Raw genomic sequence first — 25,889 nt, 5'->3', positions numbered from 1 at the left:
GCTATGAAGGCACAGTTAATGGATTCAGGATGTACGGGATTCTTAGCACACGTAGTCAATACCAGACAAGGACCGACTAGCAGAGGTCCGAGTCGTATGTGACTACCCAGCAGTCTTCCCTGAAGAGTTACCAGGCTTAGCACCAGACAGGGAGATAGAATTTGAGATAGAGCTCATTCCCGGTACAAATCCTATTTCCAAAGCGCCGTACCGCATGGCTCCAGCAGAACTGAAAGAACTTCATGAGCAATTACAGGAGCTGCTTGACAAGGGCTTCATCCGTCCTAGTCACTCACCATGGGGAGCGCCTGTATTGTTCGTGAAGAAGAAGGACGGGAGCATGCGTCTGTGCATAGATTACAGGGCGCTAAACCAGGTCACAATCAAGAACAGGTATCCTCTTCCCAGAATAGATGACCTGTTTGATCAGCTAAAGGGAGCAGCAGTGTTCTCTAAAATAGACCTCAGATCAGGTTATCATCAGGTGAAGGTTAAAGAAGGGGACATACTCAAGACAGCATTCAGGACTAGATACGGACATTATGAGTTCGTAGTCATGCCCTTTGGCGTGACAAATGCTCCAGCTACTTTCATGGACCTCATGAACAGGGTATTCAGAGATTACCTAGATAAATTTGTTATTGTATTCATCGATGACATTCTTATCTACTCAGGAACTCAGGAAGAACACGCAGAGCACCTGAAAATAGTACTGCAGACCCTTCAGCAGAACCAGTTGTACGCCAAGTTCACAAAATGTGAATTTTGGTTAGATCAGGTGTCCTTCCTGGGTCACGTCATCTCAAAGGATGGTATCATGGTAGACCGCAGTAAGATAGAAGCTGTGAGCAACTAGAAAAGACCCAAGAACGCTAGTGAGATCAGAAGCTTTCTGGGATTAACAGGTTACTACAGGAAATTCGTAGAGGACTTCTCCAGGATAGCCTCCCCACTGACAGCTCTTACCAGAAAGAACAGAAAATTTCAGTGGACAAAGGATCAGGAGAATAGCCACGAAATGAAAAGAAGATTGACCAGTGCACCTATTCTGACTCTACCAGAGAACGCAGATAGCTTTGACATATATAGTGATGCCTCAAAGTTGGGACTAGGAGCAGTACTGATGCAAGATGGCAAGGTGATTGCCTATGCCTCCAGACAACTCAAGGATTATGAGAGGAATTACCCCACTCATGACCTTGAGCTTGCAGCAGTAGTGTTCGCTCTCAAGATTTGGAGACATTACTTGTATGGAGCTCAGTGTAGAGTGTATACAGATCATCAGAGTCTGAAGTACTTCTTCACTCAGAAGGATCTGAATATGGGACAGCGCAGATGGCTAGAACTGGTCAAAGACTACGACATAGATATCCTCTACCATCCAGGAAAAGCAAATAGGGTAGCAGACGCCCTCAGCAGAAAGTCCAGTGCTGCCCTATTATCTCTAGCAGCCATGTCACCGCCCCTACAGAAAGAGATCACAGATTTCGGTCTCGAACTCATAGTCGGACAGCTCTCTACTATGACATTAGAGTCTACCTTGCTTGGTGACATCCAGACAGCTCAGGAGCAGGATCCTGAAATTCAGAAAATCAAGCAAGAATTAGCAGAATTAGGAAGTGGAGAATTCAGAGTGTCCGTTAGCGGGCGACAGATTATGTGTTCCAGATCGGGAAGAACTCAGAAGGAAGATTTTAGATGAGGCTCACAAGACTCCTTATGCGATGCATCCTGGCTCCACCAAAATGTACCAGGACTTGAAGAAATGTTTTTGGTGGCCTGGGATGAAGAGAGACATCGCTCGATATGTCAGCACCTGCCTAACCTGTCAGAGGGTTAAGGCAGAACATCAGCGACCAGGAGGAGTCTTGCAGCCTATTCAGATTCCGGAATGGAAGTGGGAAGACATTTCTATGGACTTCATAGTGGGATTACCCAGAACCACGAATGGTTTTGATACCATCTGGGTAATAGTCGACAGATTGACTAAATCAGCCCACTTCTTAGCTATCAGGATATCCTACTCCATAGAACAGCTAGCTCAGTTGTATCTCAAGGAGATCGTTAGATTACATGGAGTCCCACGAACCATTATTTCAGACAGAGACAGTAGGTTCACATCACACTTCTGGGAGTGTGTACAGTCAGCTTTGGGCACGAAGTTGAAGTTTAGCATAGCCTTCCATCCTCAGACAGATGGACAGACGGAGCGAGTAAATCAGGTACTCGAGGATATGCTCCGAGCATGTGCCCTAGATTTCAAGGGAAGTTGGTGCAAATATCTGAGTTTAGCAGAATATGCATACAACAACAGCTATCAGGCCACTATCAGCATGGCACCTTATGAGGCTCTCTATGGGCGGAGGTGTAGATCTCCAATCTGCTGGTATGAGAGTGGTGAACAGAAAGAACTAGAACTTCAGACAGATCTAGTAGCAGATACCACAGCAGCTATACAGCAGATCCACCAGAGGATAGAGACAGCTCAGAGCCGCCAGAAAAGCTATGCTGATACACGGCGCAGACCTTTAGAGTTTTCAGTTGGGGATTCAGTATTCCTCAGAGTAGCCCCCATGAAGGGAGTAATGCGTTTTGGGAAGAAGGGCAAGCTAAGTCCCAGGTATGTGGGACCATACCTCATCAGCAGAAGAGTGGGCAAGGTAGCATATGAGTTAGAGCTACCCCAGGAAATGTCAGTTGTCCACAATGTATTTCATGTCTCTATGCTGAAGAAGCATACCCCAGATACCACCCAGGTGATTGAGCCCCAGTCGGTACAGATCCGTGAAAACTTCAGCTATGACAGTCGGCCTATTCAGATAATAGACCGAGCAGTTAAGAAATTGCGGAACAAGGAAGTACCATTAGTCAAGGTTATTTGGCACAGTCACACAGCAGAAGAGGCAACTTGGGAGACAAAAGTCAGCATGAGACAGAAGTACCCAGAATTATTCTAAGTTCGAGGATGAACTTTTTATAAGGTATGGGGGATTGTAATGCCAGAAAATTCTCAAAACTATATTAGAAATATTCTATAATTATTCTGGAATTTTTAGATATTTTTTCGGAATTTTTAGGATAGCGGAAGTAGCAAAAATAAATAGAAAACGAAAATAGCCTAAGCGGGAATTGAACCCGAGACCTACGGTTTAAGGATAATGTTAGTAACCAGTTGAACCCAGCAGGGCCGTGCTAAAAGGAAAGGGAACTAATAAAATTTATATTAGAGTTGGGTGAATTAATTCCTAAATATAAATAGGAAATTAAGTAAGTGAGGGATTATTTTCTTTGGATCGTGACTTTGCCTCTCCCTCAAACCCTCACCGCCGCCCCTCCTTCCCTCTTCCTTCTCTCGGCGCCAACCACCAGAATCCTAGGGTTCCTTCCCTAGGGCCCCAAGGTCATCTTCCGGTGACAACTCCGGCACGAGGACGCTCTTCTTCATGAGAGGAACGCATAGACGCGAGAAGATTGTCAAAGGGGTCGTCTCCACCGGAATTTTAGCGAATAGAATTGTAAGGAAATTAGCGTACGAGGTAAGAAACCCCTCACCTGCAGTATAAGTAGCTTTCGTTTGATTGCATGCCTTTAGTTTAGCTATATGCAGATTTTTCGGCACTCAGGGTGTGTTTAAACCCAACTCGCAGATTAGGGATCTAGTTGAGCACCTCTAGATGGGCCAGACACGTTGTTCTCCTTCAGTTGGAGGCTCTAGACGTTGTCGGGTGCCTAGAGGTGGTCTCCCTATTAGAGGGGAGAGTTGGAGCACGCCAAGTGTTCCGACAAAATGACTAGTGTAGCTAAATATTACCTCAGATATTTTTAACAGCTCAGTTAAATGCATTAGTAGCATTTAAATCAGTATATTAGTCTAGTTTCAGCTTACATGGGACTACGGTCCAATGGGTGGGCTCCCACAGTCGCCTCTAGGTTTAGATAACCTAGCTCTAGGTTCAGATAACCTAGAAACAGCAAAATAAGCAATTAGTAGCTATATTCAGTATTTTATTTTTAGTGGCACTGTACTGGATTAAATATCCATTGGGTTGGGCTCCCACAGTCGTCCCTAGGTTTAGCTAACCTAGTAAACCCTACTAGATTCAGAATTTGCAACCCCGGGTCTAGTTAGGGATGCGCGCACAGCAAGTACAGTTGTCGGGCCCAAACAGCAGCATGATTACTATTTTCACTTATTATGATAATAGCTTTCAAATTCGTAACATAGTTATGTGAATATAGTTTAAGCTCAGTTTTAGCTCAGTTGTAGTTTCAGTTTCAGTTTAGTTCTCCTAGTTGATACCATGAGATAGCTCCATGCTTAGATTTTGTTATGCATGCCATGTTTCAGTATTTATACCATGTTTCAGTAATTATGCCATGTAACTTCAGTATGCCATGCTTTAGCAAATTCAGTGCATGTTTTTAAATAGCATTCTTTAAAAACATGTTTACATCGTTGCATGTTTTAGTGAGGTAGATGGTTTCTTACTAAGCTTAAAGCTTACAGATACTATTTTCCCTTATACTGCAGATAAAGGTAAAGGGAAGATGGACTAGCAGAGGAAGCTGGAGGTCAATGTAGAGATGGTGTGTGTGGCAGGAACCTGGAATGAAGATCCTTAGGAAGTTTAGCAAATTAAGAACTTAGTTTATTTTCTTAAGATACTTTTATGCATTTCTAGTGGCTTAAATGCTATGAATTAATAAACCTTGCACTATGTCATGTTAGAATGCTAGTCAGTGGATATTAGAATGTTTAAACCATGGAAGATTTGTTTAAGTTGTTAGTAATTATGTTGGAATGCTAGTTAATAGATGTTAGAGCTTATTTCAATTACTTTTAGAACTCTTATATGAGATTTTGGCACGAACTAGTGCTGAAATCAGGGTTCTGATTCGAAATCAGAAACCCAGATTGATCTACGGATCGATTAGAGTTGGGTTGTGCCGCTGGATCGGTCAGCTGACCGATCCAGTCGCGAACAGAAAGTTTATGGATCGGTCAGCCGACTGATCCAGATGCGAACAGTGGGTGCAGAAGCTCACTGATCGGTCAGCCGACCGATCAGTGAGCCACTGGATCGGTCAGCCGACCGATCAGTGCACTCTTGGATCGGTCGGTAGACCGATCCAGCCACATCCAGAGCATTTCTCCGTGCCAGTGTCAAGTTGGATCGATCACTGGATCGATCCGACAGCCCAATCAATTCATAGATCGATTAAAATGCCTGATTACAGCTAGCAGGACATCCGAGAGGCATAGATTACCTTCCCTAGCATGTGTACAACTTCTAGGTACACCTAGAATATTAAGTTCAGATTTTACAGTAATCAGTTTAGTAAAATTTTAATCAATCTAGTTTTCCGCAATAGTAATTTAGCACAGCATTACGTAACTATCGGCCTTACAGCTTAGTAGTAGAAGGCGGGTCGTTACAGCTCCGTTGATCGACGCCGAAGGCGTGATGAAGGCATCACCGCAAGCAAGAGAGAGAGAGAGAGAATGGAGGCTTGGTTGAGGCACGCTAGAGGAGAAGACGCTGCTAGCGGTGAGCCTGCGGCGATCGGCGATCGGGCGAGGAGAAATCGAGAGAGGGCTCGGGAGAAAGGAAAGACTCGCGTGAGGGAAAAGAAATCAAAGAAAGAAGGAAAGAATAAGGAAATTAGGGCTTAATTAAATACTTAGGTTTAATTTAATTAAACTCTAAGTTCTCTCCTTAATCAACCCCACTTAAATGGTGTTCCAAACAGGCCTTCACTGTACCCCGAATCCATCCCCTCAAAATGGGTCGTACGGACTCCGTTTAAATCCCGAAAAATTTCTAAAAATTCCTGAAAAATCCAATAAGATTTTTCATCCAATATTATTTATTATTTAATTTTACGATATATTACATCTTATCAGGTCACGATTCTCCATCTGGTGGTCGATGTTGTGAAGCCCGTTGAGGATGTCTTTTATCCTCGTGTGGAGTTGACTCATAGTTTCTCCTTCCTCCATTTTTATATTAAATAGTTTATTCAGATAGAGATCTCTTTTGGTTATCTTCGCGTTGCTGGTACCCTCGTGCAATTCGATAAGCTTGTCCCACAGTTCCTTCACATTTTCGTGTAGGCCGACGCAATTCAGTTCTTCTTTCGTTAGCCCGCACTGGAGGGTGTTAAGTGCCTTAAAATCTATTTGGGATTTCTTCTTCATCTTTGGATTCTACTATTCTGGGTCCATCGAAATTCCGGCGTTATCGACTGAAGCCTGAAAGCCTCTGGTGATACTGAACCACTGGTTAAAGTTGATCTTCATATAGACCTCCATGTTGGATCGAAAGCACTAGAGGGGGGCTGAATAGCGCTCGTGGCTATTTCACTCGTTTCAGAATCATAAAAACGTTTCGAGTTGTGGCAACGGAAACAGAAAAGAAGGGAACAAAATAATCACACAGAGAATACCAAGATTTACTTGGTTCGGAGCCTAGGGCGACTCCTACTCCAAGGCCCGCGATCTTTGATCGCTTTCTGTGGGCAACAACTATATCATGCAAAGATTGTACAAAGATGTATTACAATGAGTGCAATAAATAAAAGCAATTATACCGACGACAGAATTGAAATCTCGGAGCTCCGAGTCGTCGGGGACTTGTAACAGCACTTCAGGGCATCTTTTGGAGCAGTACGTTGTAGTAGTAGCACTTAGAAATCGTTGATCTGACTGCTGCCTCGAGAGCCCCTTTTATGCACTGCTGGAGGTATCTCAATCACCATCCAAGGCGCCTCCAAGCCTCCCGAGTTGCCCACGTGGATCAGCACAAAATAGGTCGCACATCATCCACTCGAAGGCGCCTCCAAGCCACTCCAAGGCACCTCCAAGCTCTGGTTCAAGGCGCCTCCAACTTCATTCGAGGCGCCTCCAGCACTGCTTCACGGCCAGCTCCTACTTTTCACCCGAGGCGCCTCCAAGCTCCATGGAGGCGCCTCGGACACTATTCATCCGAGATAAACTTTGTGATTTTTGTGCCTGCAAATATGTTAGTTCCAAAATACCCTGCACCACAAAGTTAGCACATAACAATAGTAAGAATATGAATGTGTGACAGTCTCTCTACTATCCGGTTCTGGGTTCGGATTTTCAACCGGAAACCCTAGGTCGAACCGACGCCTACTGTTCCCTCTTCTGGGGAACGCGTCCTCACCTACTCCCCTCAGGAGAGATTACCTGATGCCAGTACAGTCTTCCAGACCTGACTGGACTTTCCGCCTAGGGTTACCACCCCCTAGGGTTTTTCTGTTAGTTAGAACCCTAGAGCCAATCATATGATGATTATTGTATGGACTCATTGTATCATATTCCTATAAATATAAAGACTTTTGTTTTAGTTATTATACTTACTTGTATTGGTGTCAAATAACTAAATATAATAGCGTCCTTGAGTAGAAGGTTCTTACCTATATCAATCGATTGGTTGAATCGATAGTGAGATGATATAGGGAACGTTACTCTTAATCATTCCTAGTCAAGTATTAACATTCAGGGACAATGTTAATGCGATGAGACTAGCATGTAGGTCAACTCAATGACTTGATCTCACAAATCATGGATATAGAGATATCAAGTTGACACATGTGTATGCATTGGAGAATGTATACTGAATGACCCGCCATGAGAAAGTATCATGGATCGTTATATGAGTGTCATATACTTTCTCATGTGGCTATTAGTATGACTACTAGTCCTCGGACCTGAAGTCATCATGGTTCCCTACATAAGGAGTTGCATACTTTGGCTTCGTCAAACGTCACCCGTAACTAGGTGGACTATAAAGGCGATTACTGGGTATGTAACAAATTATGCGGAGGGATGTGAGTGATGTAGATGGGATCTATCCCTCCTATATGACGGGAGTGACATCATTATTCTTGATAGAGTGAGACCACTAAGTGTGTAATCATGCCCAAATGAGTCAATATGAGATATTGAGCTCATTTGATTAGAGTGAGTCTACTTGGAGTTCAAGATTTAGATTGATTAGAGGATGACACGGTCTATGTCTCACATTGATCAATCTAAATGTCAAGGATAGAAGGGCATTGTCATATATTGTGAAGAGTCACAATTAGTAGTCACAAGGTGATGTTGGATCTCAACATTCTTGTAACTTGGGTAGTAATGATGTGTTGCTAGATACCGCTCATTACTTATACTTCTAAATGAGTTTAGGAGCATTGCCAACATTACAAGAACCTATAGGGTCACACACAAAGGACAATTAGATGGAGATTCGGTTCATATGATGAACCAAGAGGATTAGGTTCATGTGATGAACCGAATTGGATTAAGAGTAATCCAAATTAGATTAATTGAGTAAGACTTGATTTAGTTAGACTTGAGTTAGACTCAAGTGAGGCTAGACTTGAGTTAGACTCAAGTGAGGCTTAATGATGATATTCATTGAATTTTGAATTCAATGATAAATGGAATTCAATTTGAATTTTAGATTCAAATTTTGAATGAGTTTCAAAATGGCCATTTAATGAAGAATGAATATTCATTAAATATTCATTAAGGCTCATTAATGAGGCTCATTAATGATGTTAATGAGCATTAAGTATTTTCATTAGATGAAAATACTTAAGCCATTTTTTTTACTCTTATTTTGATAATCGATCATTATTATTCCTCCTTGCTTCTTCTTCTCTCCCTCTCCTCCTCCTTGGTCGAAACCCTCAAAGAGCGCTAGCACACTCTAAGGTTTCCTCTCCATCTAATTGTTCGTATGGATACATATAGAGGGGTGTTCACTTGACACCCTTGAGATCCGGCATCTTCTTGGACGAGCGGGATAAGCGAAGGGCTTCGCATCAAAGGTATAAACTCCTAAACATGTAGATCTAAAGTAGATCTAGGATTAGAAAACATGTACATGAAAAATTAAATATTCGCACGGATCCGGTGGCATGGGATTTTGGGGTTTCCGCAACGTAAAAAATGATTTTTGCGGCTCGAAAGACCCAACAATGGTATCAGAGCCACGTGCGAACATGTACTTATTTTTATTTTAATTTTATGAAAAATTACAGATCTATAAGTTTCTGTAAATTTATGATTTTTATGTATTTTATGGGTATTTTTCTCGTAGAAGCGAAGCAACAAGTGTTTAAACACTTGTAGGCTTCGACTACCGAGAAACACCTTCCGAAACGGCAAGGTCTCGCCCAAAATGTTTTGGGACAGCGGGTTAAGGCATTGTAAGATCGTCATAGGACACTCGTGAGACTCATATCGTGAGAAGGGGCGGTGCCCCTACCCCCCCCCCCCCCCCCCAAGGGCCATTGTCCAGCAATCGCGCCCGAAAATCGCTATACGAGACCGCCGGGAAGTTGCAACTCGTAAAATCATAAAAATCAGTAGTAAAATTACAGAAATTATGGAAATTACATAATTTAGAATTATATATAATTTTTGTGATGGTCATGGCCCAAATACCCAATAAGATTGTACAAAATGTGTTGTAATTCATAATATGGCCTGCGTGCCATTTTGTGTGTTTGTGCGTGTTGTATATGATCGCGACCTGCGCGTCGTGCCTTCCTTTATTTTATATTCCTGTTGTAAATAGTTTAGACTTGAATGTAACTCGAGTTTCAAATTTGTAATGTACAAAAATTGAAGCGGTGGAAGGTCCACTCGAGGAGGAGTTACGAGGAGGGTGCGAGCAACACATGGTGGTCAAAGGGAGGAGCTTGGAGAAGCTGTTGACCCTAGGTTGACCATCCGATCTTCTCATTGGCTTGAGAAGATCGTAGTAGGGCCATGACTAATCATAATTTAATTAATTACTTGTGTGTGTGTGTATGTGATGCATGCTAGAGTAGAGTAATTAATTAGTGCCTTAACGATTTGATTAGATCTAAATTGCGTATACGATGCACCACTATTAGATTAGATCTAAATCATGTCAACTCAAAATGTCTACCATGTCGTGATACCCATCACTACCTCGATCACATGTTGTTCTTGAATCTGCCAAAGCAGAGCAACGCATATTATCTTGGTAGGGTGCGGAGGGACAATCTTGGTCCCGCCTATCAACGCATGGGTGACGACAAACTCAATTAGATTGAGTATAACTAGTTAAATCAGATTTAACTGTAGGCATTATCCAATAGTTGAAAGATAGGACAAAAACACATTTATATTAAATCTTGGGCGATTTAGCCAAAGCTAATTCAAGTTTTAATATACATGCGGATCTTGATCCTATAAACAAGAGTTGCATAGAGATGTAATTGGTAATTAGTTACCTACCAATCATACTAAGTCTTGGGTGATTTAGCCAAAGCTAACTCAAGGCGTAGTATGATGTGGATCTTGTCCCACAAAATTATAGCTAGTTGGTTAGAATCTAGTAAGTGTGGTTTGACCACATCCCTGACTTGATTCTACAAAAGTTCTATAATTCAGTGGGAGCATTGTTTAATTAAAGACATAATTAAATGATAATTGGAATATGATATTTATTTTCTGTATTTTTCTGTTGTAGATTGTCATGTTATCAAACACGAACTCCTTCTCCCTGCGTTTTGTCCTCGATAAGGGCAAGCTCAATGGAGCTAACTTCCTGGACTAGTACAGGAATCTGAGAATAGTTTTCACACAGGAACGAAAACTGTATGTCCTGAAGCAGCCCATTCCTGAGGCACCTCCTGCCACTGCCACGCAAGCTGACCGAGATGCTTACAAGAAGCATCAAGATGACGCATTAGATGTGTCATGTCTCATGCTCGCGACCATGAACTCTGAGCTTCAGAAGAAACACGAGTTGATGGGTGCTTATGATATGGTTGAACATCTTCGTCAACCATATCAAGGACAAGCAAGGCACGAGAGATTCGAGATCTCTAAGGCACTGTTTCAGTGCAAGATGCAAGACGGGACTCCCGTAGGTCCATATGTACTCAAGATAATTGGGTACATAGAAAACCTACAAAGGTTGGGATTTCCCCTTGGCCAAGAGCTGGCCACTGACTTGATCTTGCAGTCCTTGCCAGAGAGCTACAGTCAATTTGTCATGAATTACAACATGAACGAAATTGACAAGCCACTGCCCGAGCTACTTAGCAAGTTAAGAACTGCTGAGCTCAACCTTAAGAAGGTTAAGCCTAACTCCATTCTGATGGTGCAAAGGCACAAAGGCAAGGGCAAGCCTAAAGGCAAGGGAAAGTCCCGATCCAAGGGCAAAGGCAAGACATTGAAACCCAAAGGAGGGGTTGCCAAGGATGCTACTTGCTTCCACTGCGATCAGACCGGGCATTGGAAGAGGAACTGAAAAGTGTACCTAGAAGATCTTAAGAAGAAGAGAAGTGAGACTTCTATTGGAGCAATCTTGCTCAAGACATATACTCATTGTTGATGTTTGGTTAAATGAGTTTAAGTTAGGCGTTAATTGTGATCTAACATAAATGTTGAGTGAGCAGATATGAAAACTAGGAAGGAAAGTCTCAGAGGTGTGACTTCTTGGCAAAAAAGTGACTTAGCATGACAAAGCCAAAGGTGGCCCTTGAAGGCAAGCGCAAGGATGAGGAGTCGTGGAGACGGAAGCATCCTAAGGGAGCAAGGCTAATGGAAGGTGCTTGGAGGCCCTTGAAGGCAAACGCAAGGATGAGGAGTCGTGGAGACGGAAGCATCCTAAGGGCGTAAGGCTGATGGAAGTTGCTTGGAGGCATGAAGTCTAAGCTAAGAAAGTAATTTAAGTATGTAAAGTAATGTTAGTTTCAAAACTATAAAAAGTTGTGATCTCAAAAGACATAAGGTATCAGTCGACTGGTACACACACCAGTCGACTGGCACCCAGACACAAAATAAACAGAATGTCAACATGCTGTTTGGAATCAGGTACCAGTCGACTAGTACAAGTACCAGTCGACTGGTAGATGACCGTTATCACTAGCGGCTGAAAATCTCTCAAAATCTTAAGTGTCGTTGAAGCCCATCAGTCGACTGATAGCTATATCAGTCGACTGATATCGAGAGAAACTATAAAAGCAGTTCTTGAAACTGAGAGCAAAGAACTACTGTTCAAAACTGAAAAAGTGCTCATCAAGTGATCCAAAAAGCCTACAGATTCTGATCCTCTTTCTCCAAAAATTCTTAGATCTCATTTTGTAAAGAGGAAGAGAAAATTGTGTAAGGGTTTCTCCACCTTCGATTGTGATTCGAGAAGGAGAAGTTTATAGTGGAGCTTGATTGTGTGGGTGTGTGCCTTGGATTAGTCACCTCAAGGAGGTGGAGACCAAGTAAACCAAGGAGTTAACATTGTTCTCTTGTTTTCTTGTATTTCCTTTATTTCTATTTGCTTCCGCTAACAAGATTGTAGGTAAAAATTGAAGAAAGGCTATTCACCACCCCTCTAGCCAAAAGCAAGGTCCTATCAATTGATATCAGAGCTTGGTTCACATCGGAAGACCTCACCATCAACTGAAGCATCAAAATGGTATTTCAAGATGGATATAGCACCGCAAGGCCACCCTTCTTTGTGGTAACGACTTTGCATATTAGAAAGGTAGGATGGAGTATTATTTAATGAATGACATTGAAAATTGGTTTAGTGTTGTAGATGGATTCGAGATGCCAAAGGATGGGTCGGGAGCTCCTCTTTCAACCAAGGATTGGACAAAAGAGATGGCAAAGAAGGCTTAAGCAAATGCAAAGGCCACAATAACCCTACAATGTGGACTCTCAAAGGAGCAACTAAGCAAAGTAGGACCATTCAACTCCGCCAAAGAGCTTTGGGAAAAACTCATTGAGTTAAATGAAGGATCAAGCGAATCAAGGAGAGCCAAGAGAGATCTCTTGTTGGGGCAACTTCAAACTTTCACTATGAAGACCAATGAGACCGTGAGTCAAATGCACGATAGATTCAAGGAGATAGTAAATGAACTTCATGTAATAGGTGAGAAAATTGACAATCGAGACTTAGTAAGGTATGTTCTCCAATCCTTTCTTAGAACCACCTTATGGGCATCAATGGTTGATGCATATAAGGTTTCTAGAGATCTATCTTTAGTTAAGCTTGATGAATTGTTTTATGAGTTTGAACTCCATGAACAAGCTAATGTGGTTTCAAAAGAGAAAGGTATGGCTCTTATTGTAAAAAAGAAGGAAAAAGAAAAAGAAGAAAGAAAAGAAAGTGGAATCCTCATCATCCGAATCTGAGCAAGAATCATCGGATAGTGATGATGAAATGTCGGCAAGTGAAGTGGCACATTATATCAAGAAGATGATGGGAAGATCAAGGAAATTCACAAGGAAGGATGTGAAGAGAATGTTCCAACCCTCAAAAGGTAAAAGTAATCAAAGTTCAAGTTTTAACACTAATGTCATTTGTTATGGATGTAATAAGAAAGGACACATCAAGCCAAATTGCCCGGAATTAAAGAAGAAAGAAGAAAAGGGGAAGAAGAAGGAGAAAAAGAAGAAGGAAGCCATGGTGGCCCAAGCTACATAGGATACACCAAGCATAGACTCATCGGATGAAGATGAACTTTGCCATGTCACCCGACATATGGCTTTTATGGCTTTTGAAGATGACAAAGATGAATCAAGTCAAGAGGAAGTGTCAAGTGAAGAAGATTCATCAAATGAAGAGGAATCGAGTGATGAATCATCATCAAGTGATGATGAGGTAAAAGAATCTCCCAAAGTAGAATTTCTATATAAAACTATTGCTCACCTTAAAAATGTCTTTGTTAAATCACAATCTAAAGTGAAGACCTTGAAGGGAAAGCTTAAGTCCATTAAAAATGATACATGTTCATCTAGTGAGTCAAGCATGCTCAAGGAAGAAAATGAAAAATTGAAGAATAACGTGATTGAGTTAAGAGCATGTCTAGAGAAGTTCACAAATGGATCCAAATGTTTAGATATGATCATTAGATACCAAAGAGTCGTTTACAACAAAGCCGGAATAGGATATAAACCTAAGGAAAAGGAAGTTGCATACATGTCTCTAATCAATGTACTAGGAATGATGCACTTAGAAACAATGTTAAGAAGGATCTTAAAGGAAAGGTAAGACAAGCTTGGGTGCCTAAGAAATATTTGAATGATATTTCTGAATTAAGTGCATGGGTACCAAAGAGTTGTGTGTTTTATGTTGTTTAGTAGAAGAGAAGAAGGATGCAAGTATGTGGATTGTGGATAGCGGTTGCTCAAGACATATGACCGATGATGTGAGCAAGTTCTCCATAATAAATTATATAAAGAAAGGAACGGTATCATTTGGGAATAGTGGGAAGCTCAAGATTATAGTTAAAGGTACAATTGAGGTATCACCCGCAATCATCATTCATAAAGTCTTGTTGGTTAAAAATATGGGGTTTAATTTGCTTAGTGTTAGCCAATTATGTGATGTCAGATATAATGTGGAGTTTCATCCCAATAGGTGTTTAGTTAAGCACAAGAATCTTGAAAATATTGTGTTAAAAGGATCTAGGAAAACAAATCTTTATTATGTTGATCCTTCATATGCTTCTAACCCCTCTATTAAGTGTTTTATATCAAAAGAAGAGGAAGGGTGGCTATGGCATAGAAGACTTGGACATATCAATATGAGGAACATAGCCAAGGTAGCCAAGATGGATCTAGTAAAGGGACTACCAAAGATCAAGTACATCAAGGACAAATTGTGCGATGCATGCCAAGAGGGTAAGCAATCAAGGTCATCACACAAAGGTAAAACCTTAACTAGCACTTCATTACCGTTAGAATTATTTCATTTGGATCTTTTTGATTGTCATAGAACACCTTCTTTGGTAGGTAACAAATATTATTTGGTGATAGTAGATAATTACTCTAGATATACTTGGGTTTATTTCTTGAAACATAAGGGGGAAACTTTAGAAACAATTATGGGATTTACCAAGAGGGTAGAAAATGAAAAGAACCTCAAAATTGATAGAATTAGGAGTGATATGGTGGAGAGTTAGAGAATTTGAACTTTTCTAAGTTTTGTCTAGAAAATGGCTACAAGCATGAATTCTCTTGTCCAAGAACACCTCAACAAAATGGTGTAGTGGAGAGGAAGAATCGAGCTTTACAAGAGGTGGCTAGAACCATGCTCAATGCATATTCCTTACCAAGCTATTTGTGGGCCGAAGCGGTTAATACCGCTTGTTACATTCAAAACCGTGTCTTGATTCATAAGTTTTTAGGGAAAACACCTTTTGAACTATGGAATGGCAAAATCCCTACAATTCATTACTTTAAAGTCTTTGGTTGTAAGGTTTATATTCTTAATACTAAAGATGACTTAGGAAAATTTGAGGCCAAGTCCAATGAGGGAATTCTAGTTGGATACTCATCTACTAGTAGAGGATATAGAGTATGCAACATAAGGACTCAAATAGTGGAGGAATCATCCAATGTTGAGTTTGATGAATCCACTAGTACTTACCTTAGGAAATCCCCTATTGATAAGGATATAAGCGAACAAAATCAAGACGTCACTCAAGAAATACAAAATCTACATTTAGGGGATATCGATCAAGGGGGAGGAAGAGATGGCTCGAATGATGAAAAAAACAATATAGAGAATGATCCTCCCAAGGATGATGATTCCATAACCTTGAGGGCAATAAGGCATCATCAAGATCATCCTATTGATCAAATAGTTGGAGATGTGGCCCAAAGGGTAAGGACTAGATTCTACTTTAGATATCATACTAGTCAAATCTCTCTAATATCACAATTTGAACCAAAATTAATTGATGAAGCCTTAGTTGATATGGATTGGATTCTAGCAATGCAAGAAAAGTTGAACCAATTTGAGAGAAGTGACGTATGGAAATTAGTTCCAAGACCCAATGATAGTACAATTGTTACAATAAAATGGGTTTTTCGGAACAAATTTGATTATCAAGGAAAAGTCACTAGAAATAAAGCTAGGTTAGTGGCTAGGGGCTTTAATCAAGTTGAAGGACTTGACTATGATGAAACCTATGCTCCGGTTGCGCGATTAGAGTCCATTCGGATCCTATTAGGATATGCCACTTATATGGGTTTTAAACTTTATCAAATGGATGTGAAATCGGCATTCCTAAATGGGTTTATCAAGGAGGAAGTGTATGTGGAACAACCACCCAGATTTGAAGCCATAGACTACCCGAATCATGTTTATAAACTTAAGAAAGCCCTATATGGGTTAAAACAAACTCCCCGGGCTTGGTATGAACGACTCTCATCCTTCTTAATCTCCAAAGACTTTAGAAGAGGAACAATTGACCCGACCCTATTCTTAAAGTCTAAGGATGGAGACATTTTTGTTGCACAAGTTTATGTTGATGACATCATTTTTGGTTCAACAAATAATGAACTTCTTCAAGACTTCATTAAACATATGGAAAGTGAGTTTGAGATGAGTCTCGTTGGAGAGCTAAGTTTCTTCCTAGGGTTGCAAGTCAAACAAACAAATGAAGGAACTCATGTCTATCAAACAAAATTTGCTAAGAAACTTATCAAGAAATTTGGTTTGGAAAATGCTAAGGTAGTATCTACTCCTATGGGCACTAATACCAAAATAGATAGTGATCAAGAGGGAAAATTAGTAGACGCAAAGCAATATAGAAGTATGATTGGTAGCTTGTTATACCTAACTGCTAGTAGACCGGATATACTCTTTGCGGTAGGTATATGTACAAGATATCAATCATGTGCCAAGGAATCTTATTTAGTGGCGGTAAAAAGAATTTTGAGATATATCAAGAGTACCCTTAATGTAGGCCTTTGGTACCCTAGAACTCGAAATTTTGATTTAATTGGGTATACTGATTCCGATTATGCGAGTTGTAAATTAGATAAAAAGAGTACTAGCGGTGGATGTCAATTTCTTGGACCTTCCCTTGTAAGTTGGAGTAGTAGAAAACAACCTTGTGTGGCCTTGTCCACAACCAAGGCCGAGTATGTGGCCATGGGTAGTTGTGTAGCTCAATTACTTTGGATGATGCATACTTTAGAAGATTATGAACTTCACTATTCCAAAGTTAAGATCTTGTTCTAGGACAAAGCACATTGAAGTGAAACATCATTTCATTAGAGATCATGTAGCAAGAGGAGACATTGTACTAGACTATGTTGACTTTAAGTCAAATCTTGCCGACATATTTACCAAACCACTACCAGAAGCGGAATTTACCTCACTTCAGAGGGAACTTGGTATGTGCTTTGTAGAATAGTGAGTATAGCGTTGCATAATCCCATATAACATCAAAATCTATCTCAATGCATCTCCCAAAACCCTTTGGAGTTGTGGTTGTGTATTCTACTTTAGATATTCTGTGGGATGCGTTGGATAGTGCCTTTGGTTCATCATGGTGTTATGATACACTACCTTGAACCAATCATGGTGTTAGGATTGACATTTAGTCTCATCAATCCTAACTTGGACCAATCATTGGGAAGGCTTGTGGAAAATTAATGTGTACATAGCTCCTTGAATATGATTGGACATTTTCCTCAAAAAGACAATTATTATATCCTATTGTATGCAATTTAGGATGACATGGAGAAATGCCATGGAAACACATGCAAGAAAGGCATTTTTATCTGGCATAGGTACAACAACTATAGAGAAGTCCTAATTAGAACTTTCTCTCAAGGATATACTACATCATCTAACTAGTCATGACCCTTGTGTCAATCTTGGGATCTGTGATAAACATAATTTTACTTATATTTTTCCCAAGTAGACAAGGGTCAAATAGACTTCTTCACAAAATTTAGGATTTTTTGGAGGTCTGTAGAATTATCGGTGAGTTTCTGAAATTTAGCCTAGAAATAAGGCTAAATTGGTATCAGTCGACTGGTTCAGATACCAGTCGACTGGTAACAGTGATTTTTGTGAACATAATGCTTCTGTATGTTTATGTTTTGTGCACCAGTAGACTGATATATACATCAGTCGACTGATACTCGCATTTTTATATAACTCTGCGCAGCAGACAGCCCGATGGAAACCCTAGTTCCAACTACTGTCTGCTATCGCCTGCGTTCCAAAGCAGCTCCTCGCCGTCCCCTGTCTCCTCCGGTCCTCTAAACTCCATTTTCTCCCTCGATATGCTCTTTCCCTCTCTTATTTCCCACTTAGGGTTTCTTGTTGCCTCTCGACGCCAGTCAACAAACCCCTCCCTCGCCACTGCTCCTTACTCGTTCCTTCTTCAAATTCGAAGCTATGGAACAAAGGTAACTTTTCTACCACCTACTCCTCAAGTTTAGTTGTGATTTAACCCTAATACTTCTTTGTTATGTGTTGTTTTTTCTTTTGTTGTTCTGTTCTATCTCTGTTTAGGGTGACATTTGGTCCATATGTATTGCATTTCCATAATTAGGGTTAGGCAAAAGCATAGGGCTGGCGAGGGGACCTCCTGACAGTCCGCCCCCGTGCATTCGACGGATAGGTTTCGTTCCAAAGCTGCACGGCAGTGGTTTGCCAATACTGACTTTGCCATGATGAGTTGTCGGTATATTAATCAGACCTATTTTATTGAGATCGTGCCTGATATCATGGAAACTATCCTATATTTTGGGTTAGATAGGTTAGTTCATTGCATGCATACGGTAAATCTGGACCTATGCAAAGAATTCTATAATAACCTACATCCTAGTGCCAGCGGAGGTCGTGCATGGGTGTCTCGTGTTGGCGGTTTAGACCTTGAGTTCACTCCCAGCATTCTCCAGTCATTCTTAGGGTGTCGGGCTTCTGATAACACATTTACGTGTTTCCCTACTGTGGTTGAGCCGTTCACTGAGTCACTTTCTCATCTGTCGGTCGAAGTGATACATCAGTATTACTTCAAGGCTCCCTGGGCTCCTCTGCGGCGCATCTTTGATGTCACACGCATGTCCGCCCACAGTAACATTCTTTATAAGATTGTTATTGGGTGTATCCTCCCCATTGTCACTAGAGGGCAAGCCAAGATTCGGTTGCCTCATCTAGTCCTCATGTATGCTTTGGAGCATCGGCTCGACATTGACATTGCCCTTCAGATCTTTGAGTCCATCTTGCACTTTTCTAGCCCTATCCAGGACAAGTTGTGCATGCCTTTCTGCCACATCCTGACATCCTTCTTTGCATCTCAGGGTATCGATATTTCTAAGAGTCAGCAGCATCAGTTGTCCAAGGACTATGATCAGATTGGATCCCGTCAGCTATCTCTCGCAGGGATTGAGAGACGCCAGGGGGTGATGGTGTGGCATGCTCAGGCTGCCGCTGACTTTGACGATGAGGAGGAGGTGGATGTCCCTGCTCCAGCACTGGCGCCAGATCCAGCTCATGTGCCCGTCGAGGATCGACTGACTCAGCTGGAGGAGACTGTCCGTCAGGGCTTTCAGGAGTTTCATAGCTTTCGGCAGGATTGGACTGCCTCTCAGCAGCGTCAAACTGCGATGTACGAGATGCTGCAACGCTGGGATCTGGCTTACCAGGCCCCTCCACCTCCGTCGTCTGGTGACGATCATTAGGCATGATGTCTTGTTGTTTTAGTTGGTGTCGAGATGTATCTTGGCACGGATAGGGTTATTTTCTGTTGTATCTCGAACACTATGGCTCATGACTATGCTAGATGTATGGTATTGTATGCTTTCTACGACATTTTGTGACTGGTGTTCACTATTGTAGCGCCCGTCATTTGCGTATGGTTCTCTATTTTCTCTCTTGCTTGTCATTGAGTTCCTCTATATCAAGATTGGTCTTCTTTCCATGACTTTCTTATTATGTGCTTTTATTTATAATTCTTGATTATCGCGGATGTTTCGAATTAAAGGGGAGTTATATTCATAGTGCCTTCAGGGGGAGTTTCAATTCATGTTAGATTAAGGGGGCACTACAAGAAAACCCCTCATAGACATCGGTGGAACAACAACGGTTTTAAGCAAAAACCGATGTCTTTGAGTATTTTACACCGATTTTTCTAAAAACTGGTGTCTATGAGCGCAGATTTTCACTCATAGACATCGATTTTTTAGCTGATATCTATGAGCGCCTTTTTTTTTTGTTAATAGACACCGGTTTTAACAGCGGTTTTTAAAACCCGGTGTTAATGAACCAAAAATATATAATTTAATTTTTTCACCAGCCAAAATTTACAACGCTTCACAAAGTTCCCTCTAAACCTAAACCAATATCGTGCCCCTTCTCTCAGCCTAAACCTAAACCTAAACCTCAGCCTCATCTCCCTCTTCCCCTTCCGCCGCCTCGCCCTCGGAGATCTCGCCATCGTCGTCCCCTTCGTCTGCAAGTCCTGGTACCGCGCCTCCCTCGACCCTAGCTGCTGGCGCCGCCTCAACTTTCGCTCCCTCGATTTCACGCCCTGGAGCCCTTTCTCCCGCGCCTTTGCGCTCCGCTACCGCCTCCACTCCCCCCTCTCCTTCTCCGCCTTCCTCCGTTTCGCCCTCCACTGCTCCCGCGGCGTCGTCGACCAACTCACCTTCCCCCTTTCCTTTGTCGTCTCCATCCACGACCTCGCATATGCCTCTGTCAAGTGAGTCTACGCCTCCTTCTGGTTTCGTCGCCCGCATCGCTCACTACCTGTTTGACGAATTTGCTCATCGGTTATTAACGCAGATGCCCGAGATTGAAGGCGCTGGCTTTGCCGGACAACCTGATGCTGGAGGACGACCTTCGAATCCCAGAGCTGGTGCGGCGGTGGAAGGATCTGGAGCATCTGGAGATGGAGACCAAGCCCTCCTCGTTCCTGGAGGCGGTCGCCGAGATCGGTCGTAACTGCCCGCGGTTCGTCGAGTTAAAGGTGTGCGGGCTAATCAGGCGTGAGGACGCCAAGGCCTTGGCGCGGTGCCTGCCGGAGCTGAAGCACCTGGAGTTGAGAAAGTCCTACTTGACCAAGGACGAGCTGTTGGTGGTCATCGGCGGCTGCCGGAAGCTGGAAACGTTGACCGTAAAGGATTGCCTCGGATTCCAGGCGGACGACGAAATTCTGAAGCTGGTGTCGCGCATCGAGCGGTTCGAGCACGAGGGGTCGACGCTTCTCGATGATTACGGGTACAAGACCGATGAGTCGGAGCAACAAACCAGATTCTTCCACCGGTGACGCCCACGACCACCATGGCACGGTTGGTCAGCAACGTGAGGGAATCTGAAGGAAGAGAGAACAACACCGAGATCCAGGAGCTCATCTTCATCAAACAACACTTGATTACGAGGGCGGACAGTGTCATCGTGGTGGGCAATAGATTCATGGGGAGGAAGGAGAACGTGCTACACCATTTGGGGAATCCCAACTTCGAGATCATTCGCCTTGATTTGGTGCATCCTCTGCTCTTGGAGGTGGATCAGATCTATCATCTTGCCTGCCCCGGATTGCCGGTCCACTACAAGTTCAAATCTTCGAAGACGATCATATCCTTTTCTCATCCTCCATTCCTTTACCATCGCTTTTCATATACCAGCGATAAAGATGGATCATTTATCCTTTTATATTGATCTTTTCATTTTATTATCTTTTTCTAAAGAAATTTATGTCTAGTAAAAAAACATTGATTTTAACACCATTTTGTATTTTCTCTTCATTTCTAAAGACTACTGTGTTTGAGTAATGGTGGTTCAGGCTTGTTTAGGTGAGATGCCAACATCCTCTTTTAATTTATATGCAAGAGGAATCAATCGAGCAAAAGGAGGAACAGATGATGATTCCTGTTACTTGTGTAATGCCTTAATTCACTATATTTTTTCTGGCTTGGCCAAGTGAGACAGCACCAGGTTTCTTGTCACAAGTACCGGTGAAGTGTATGGTGATCCCCTCCAACATCCACAAGTTGAGATCGACTAGGGCAATGTCAATCCAACACTCATTTTCCTCAACCACTTTGGTGAATTTTCTCTTCACTTGTTTGCCTATTGAAAATTGATGTCTTGGACGGAATGCTTTCTTGCATTTCTGTGTTCAGAGTTGCTATGAAGAAGGTAAGCTACGATGCAACTAATATTTTTTTTTGAAGGCTCTTATCTAGGATGTTGACTTGCAACCCAATAGCCATCCTATGTTGGGAGCTAATGGATCCTGTCCAGATTTGGTTAGTCAATAGTCAAAAGACAATTATTTCATGGATACATATGGATGTTCATCTTAATAAAAAGGTTACATATTTCAGATATTGACAGAACATTAACTGAATGTGGAATTTGCACTAGTTGTGTCCTACTGAGCCTTTTGTGCTTTCTAGAGGTCCTTACTTGTCTCTTTAAGAATTTGCATAGGTTGATACAAACAAATCTTAATGAAGTATTTATGTCTATACGTCATAATATATGGACACTTTTTTAGTTTCATCTTATTCGATTTTACTTTTTTTTTTCTAATAACATACTCTTTGATGCAAGGTCGAGAAAGCTCATACTATCGACCTTTATTGTGTGGACTGGAACCCCTATAATCAAAATCTTATTTTGACTACGTATATTCTTGATGTTTATTTGTTCCCATTCTATAACCTCTGCTGGTTCTTAGGCAGTATTTTGTTACTTTCTCCTATAAACATGATGTCTTGAGTTTGTGAGTCAGTGATTATATGCAGCCTTAGCATTTCTTTATCTATGATCATATTTTTTCTCAGGTTTGTTGATAAGTCTGTGCATATGTTTGATCAACGTAACCTAACTTCTGGTGGTGTTAGTGCACCAGTACACAAACTTGATGGTCACAAGGCTGCTGTTCTCTATGTTCAGGCATGCTATATTACTATATTATTAGCATTGGAATACTTCTGTTAACTGCTGCTATAACTTACTGTCCTTTTGACTTTATTCCAGTGGTTTCTTGACAAAGCATCAATTTTTAGAGGAGCCGCTGAGGATGGCTTCCTCAATATATGGGATTATGAAGGTATTTGTTTATCTATAATGAAGGTTTTGGAAAGTCATTTTCCCATATATTTTTTTGAGGCGAGTCTTTAAAGACAATAGAGGACCACACTCGTCTTCTGTCCTTGATCTATAAGACATACAATATATTAAATCAAAGATATTTGAATGAACTTTGATTAGATATACTATACATTTCATGATTCAACCTGAATCAAAAGTTCTGATCTTTCAAAGTTTACAACGTGCATGTTATGTTAGCAACACGTTGTTGTTGATCCTCTAAGATTAGCAAACATTATAAATTTTAAGAGGTTATAACTTTTAATCCGGGTTGAACTATGAGATACATAATCCTCTAAGATTAGCAATATCTCTTATCGAACTTTGATTTGATATATTATGTGTTTCATGATTAAACCTAAATAAAAAATTATGGCATCTCAAAATTTACAGTTCAACACATTATTGCTGGTCTTTATTACTGATCTTTTGAAGACCAATAATACATTGTTCTTGATCTTCTGAAGAACAACAACATGTTGTTGTTGGTCCTCTGAAAACCAACAACACGTTGTTTCTAATCTTCTGAAGATCAGTAACACGTTGTAGCAACTAATAAATTATAGCTACACGTGTAACACTAGCAACACGTTGTTTCTAGTCTCCTGAAGATCAGCAACATGTTATAGTCTTCTCTGGCGTAATAGCCAGGGGTCGATTCCCAAGAACTGACGACCTCTAATCACCCTACTATGCGCCTAGCACATATGTACCTGTATTTACCTCCCTCTATATTCGTTAGATCCGCACTAGAGGGGTCAATAAGGAAGCAGATCTACTTTTTTTTTTAAAATAAATTGTAGTTACTATAACAACAAATTATAACTTTGAGAGGTCATAACTTTTGATTCGGATTGAACTATGAGACTCATAATATATCAAATCAAAGATCTCTAAACGAGTTTTGATTTGATAAATTTTTTATTTTTAGAATATCACACCCTAGGAGAGTCCCTGCCAAAGGAAATTTCGGCAACATCTCCCCTGTACGGATAACAATCTGAAACTTGACTACAAATCCCTCAGGGCTCCTCAATCCTCGGCCAACACGGTCGAAACATATACAATAATATAAACAAACAATCCACGTAATTTATAATAAATCAGTCTCCGGCTGACTACACAACAAATCAAAACACGCATTTTATTATACAACCTACTCCACTAGTCGAGGAAAACACAACCCACAACGGAAAACCATCGCAACGAAAAATAAGGGTAGTAGACCAAAACTCAATATAAAATCCACAAGTACAAGATCTACTCATCACAAGTATGTAGATCACAAAATAAGGAAATAAAATCCGAAAGTAGAAACCCATATCTACACGAGGTGGAGGACTAGCAACTGGAACCTCCTGACAGCCTCAACCTGAAATAGAAATAAATGAATGGGGTGAGTTCAACAACTCAGAAGGTATCAAGCTGACATGCATAGTAAGATATATCTAACAGTAATAATCATGGAGTACTCAACAAATGAAAGGCAGAACTGAATAACAAATGAAGAACTGTACTCAACAGGGCCTCCTAGCCTGACATAAGGGTCATCAGACCAAATACCTTATGTCTCTTGTATGCATGTCAATCATATATAACCACCAAAATGCAGCATCCAAAATGCAACAATCATAAGCAATAAATGCAATCCATGCATATGATGCAAATGACATGGTCACCCCTGATGCCAGTCAGCTATCTCACACACAATGGTGAGACTGAGTGGGTAGGGCTATGATAACTATGCACTCTGCCATCACTACTCCCGAGTAACCGAGTGGACAGGATGCTGTTGGAGTACACCTATCCTCCTTCCCCAAATCATAAGTGGGGGAGCTCAATGCTCTCATTTCTCTATGTCATAGTCAAGAGGAGGGATCCCTATCCTACTGCCACGCTGCGTCACCACTACCCATGAGTTGACCAACGAAGTCATTGACAGAGCAACCTGCTACAATACACCTTGCCTGATATACCACTAACCAATGAGTGGTTGTGTGTGCATATCCATGTAACTAGCGATGTGCTCAACAATAATGAAGTCGACAATCGCTCAGCATGCAATCATGTAAAATAGTGCATGACACTAAGCATGTAATCCTAAAAATGTCAACCTCCTCATAATGTGTACCAAAAGAAAAACCAAGTCCATATCAATGATCTAGGTACACATGCCAAGTAATAAATCTAGATACGCATGTCAGGTAGTAAACTAGGTACACATGTCAAGTAGTAAACTAGGTACACATATCAAGCAAATCTAGTAGCTAGACCTGTATCCGGTAATGCACTGTATGTCGCTACATAAGTACACAATGCAAGAATTAAGAGGTGTGCCAGGTGCAGACAATTGGGATTTATCCCAGCCTCTGATAAGTAATTCCTAAACTCTCCAAAAAGGTATTTGTCATCACGATTAGACCGTAGTGTCTTGATACTTTTACCATGACGTTTCTCCACATCAGCCTTATACTCTTTGAACTTATAAAAGCATTCAGACTTGCGACACATTAGGTAAATATATCCATATCTCGAATAGTAATCTATAAAAGAGATAAAATATTTGAAGCCACCTCTTGCCTGGTTAGACACAGGACCACACAAATCAGAATGAACCAGTTCCAACACATCTTTGGCTCTATACCCCTTGGCCTTAAAAAGTCTCTTGGTCATTTTTCCTTCCAAGCAAGATTCGAAAGTTGGAAAGTTTCCAATACTAATGAACCCAAGAGTCCATCGGCTATTAGCCTTTGAACTCTACTCAAGTTAATATGACCAAGCCTTAGATGCCAAAGATATGTTTGGTTCATTTCCCAAGGTTCCTTTCTCTTATTAAATTTAGAAGATGTGTTATTAATTTCCATTTGCTGCATCGTGGGAGTTATTGGATTTGGAGTATACAAATTGCCAACGAACGTACCAGAACAGATAACTTCCCTATTTTTCTTAATAACATATTTATTA

At 41.2% G+C, this 25,889-nt stretch overlaps 1 protein-coding gene across 1 annotated transcript; it reads left to right on the top strand.

Annotated features, from left to right (window-relative positions):
• Positions 1–20,212: 20,212 nt before the first annotated feature.
• On the top strand, positions 20,213–21,093 carry LOC121997882 (F-box/LRR-repeat protein At3g48880-like; the record flags this gene model as incomplete). The annotated part of the gene is made up of 2 exons (XM_042552550.1): positions 20,213–20,526; positions 20,610–21,093. Coding segments are annotated over 2 exons (798 nt in total), but the record flags the coding sequence as incomplete, so codon positions are not given.
• Positions 21,094–25,889: the final 4,796 nt, after the last annotated feature.

This window comes from Zingiber officinale, chromosome 1A (genome assembly GCF_018446385.1).
Source record: "Zingiber officinale cultivar Zhangliang chromosome 1A, Zo_v1.1, whole genome shotgun sequence".
Lineage (NCBI taxonomy): Eukaryota > Viridiplantae > Streptophyta > Magnoliopsida > Zingiberales > Zingiberaceae > Zingiber > Zingiber officinale.
Note: the sequence above shows the minus strand (reverse complement) of the source record. Positions and strands in the feature narration are given on the sequence as shown.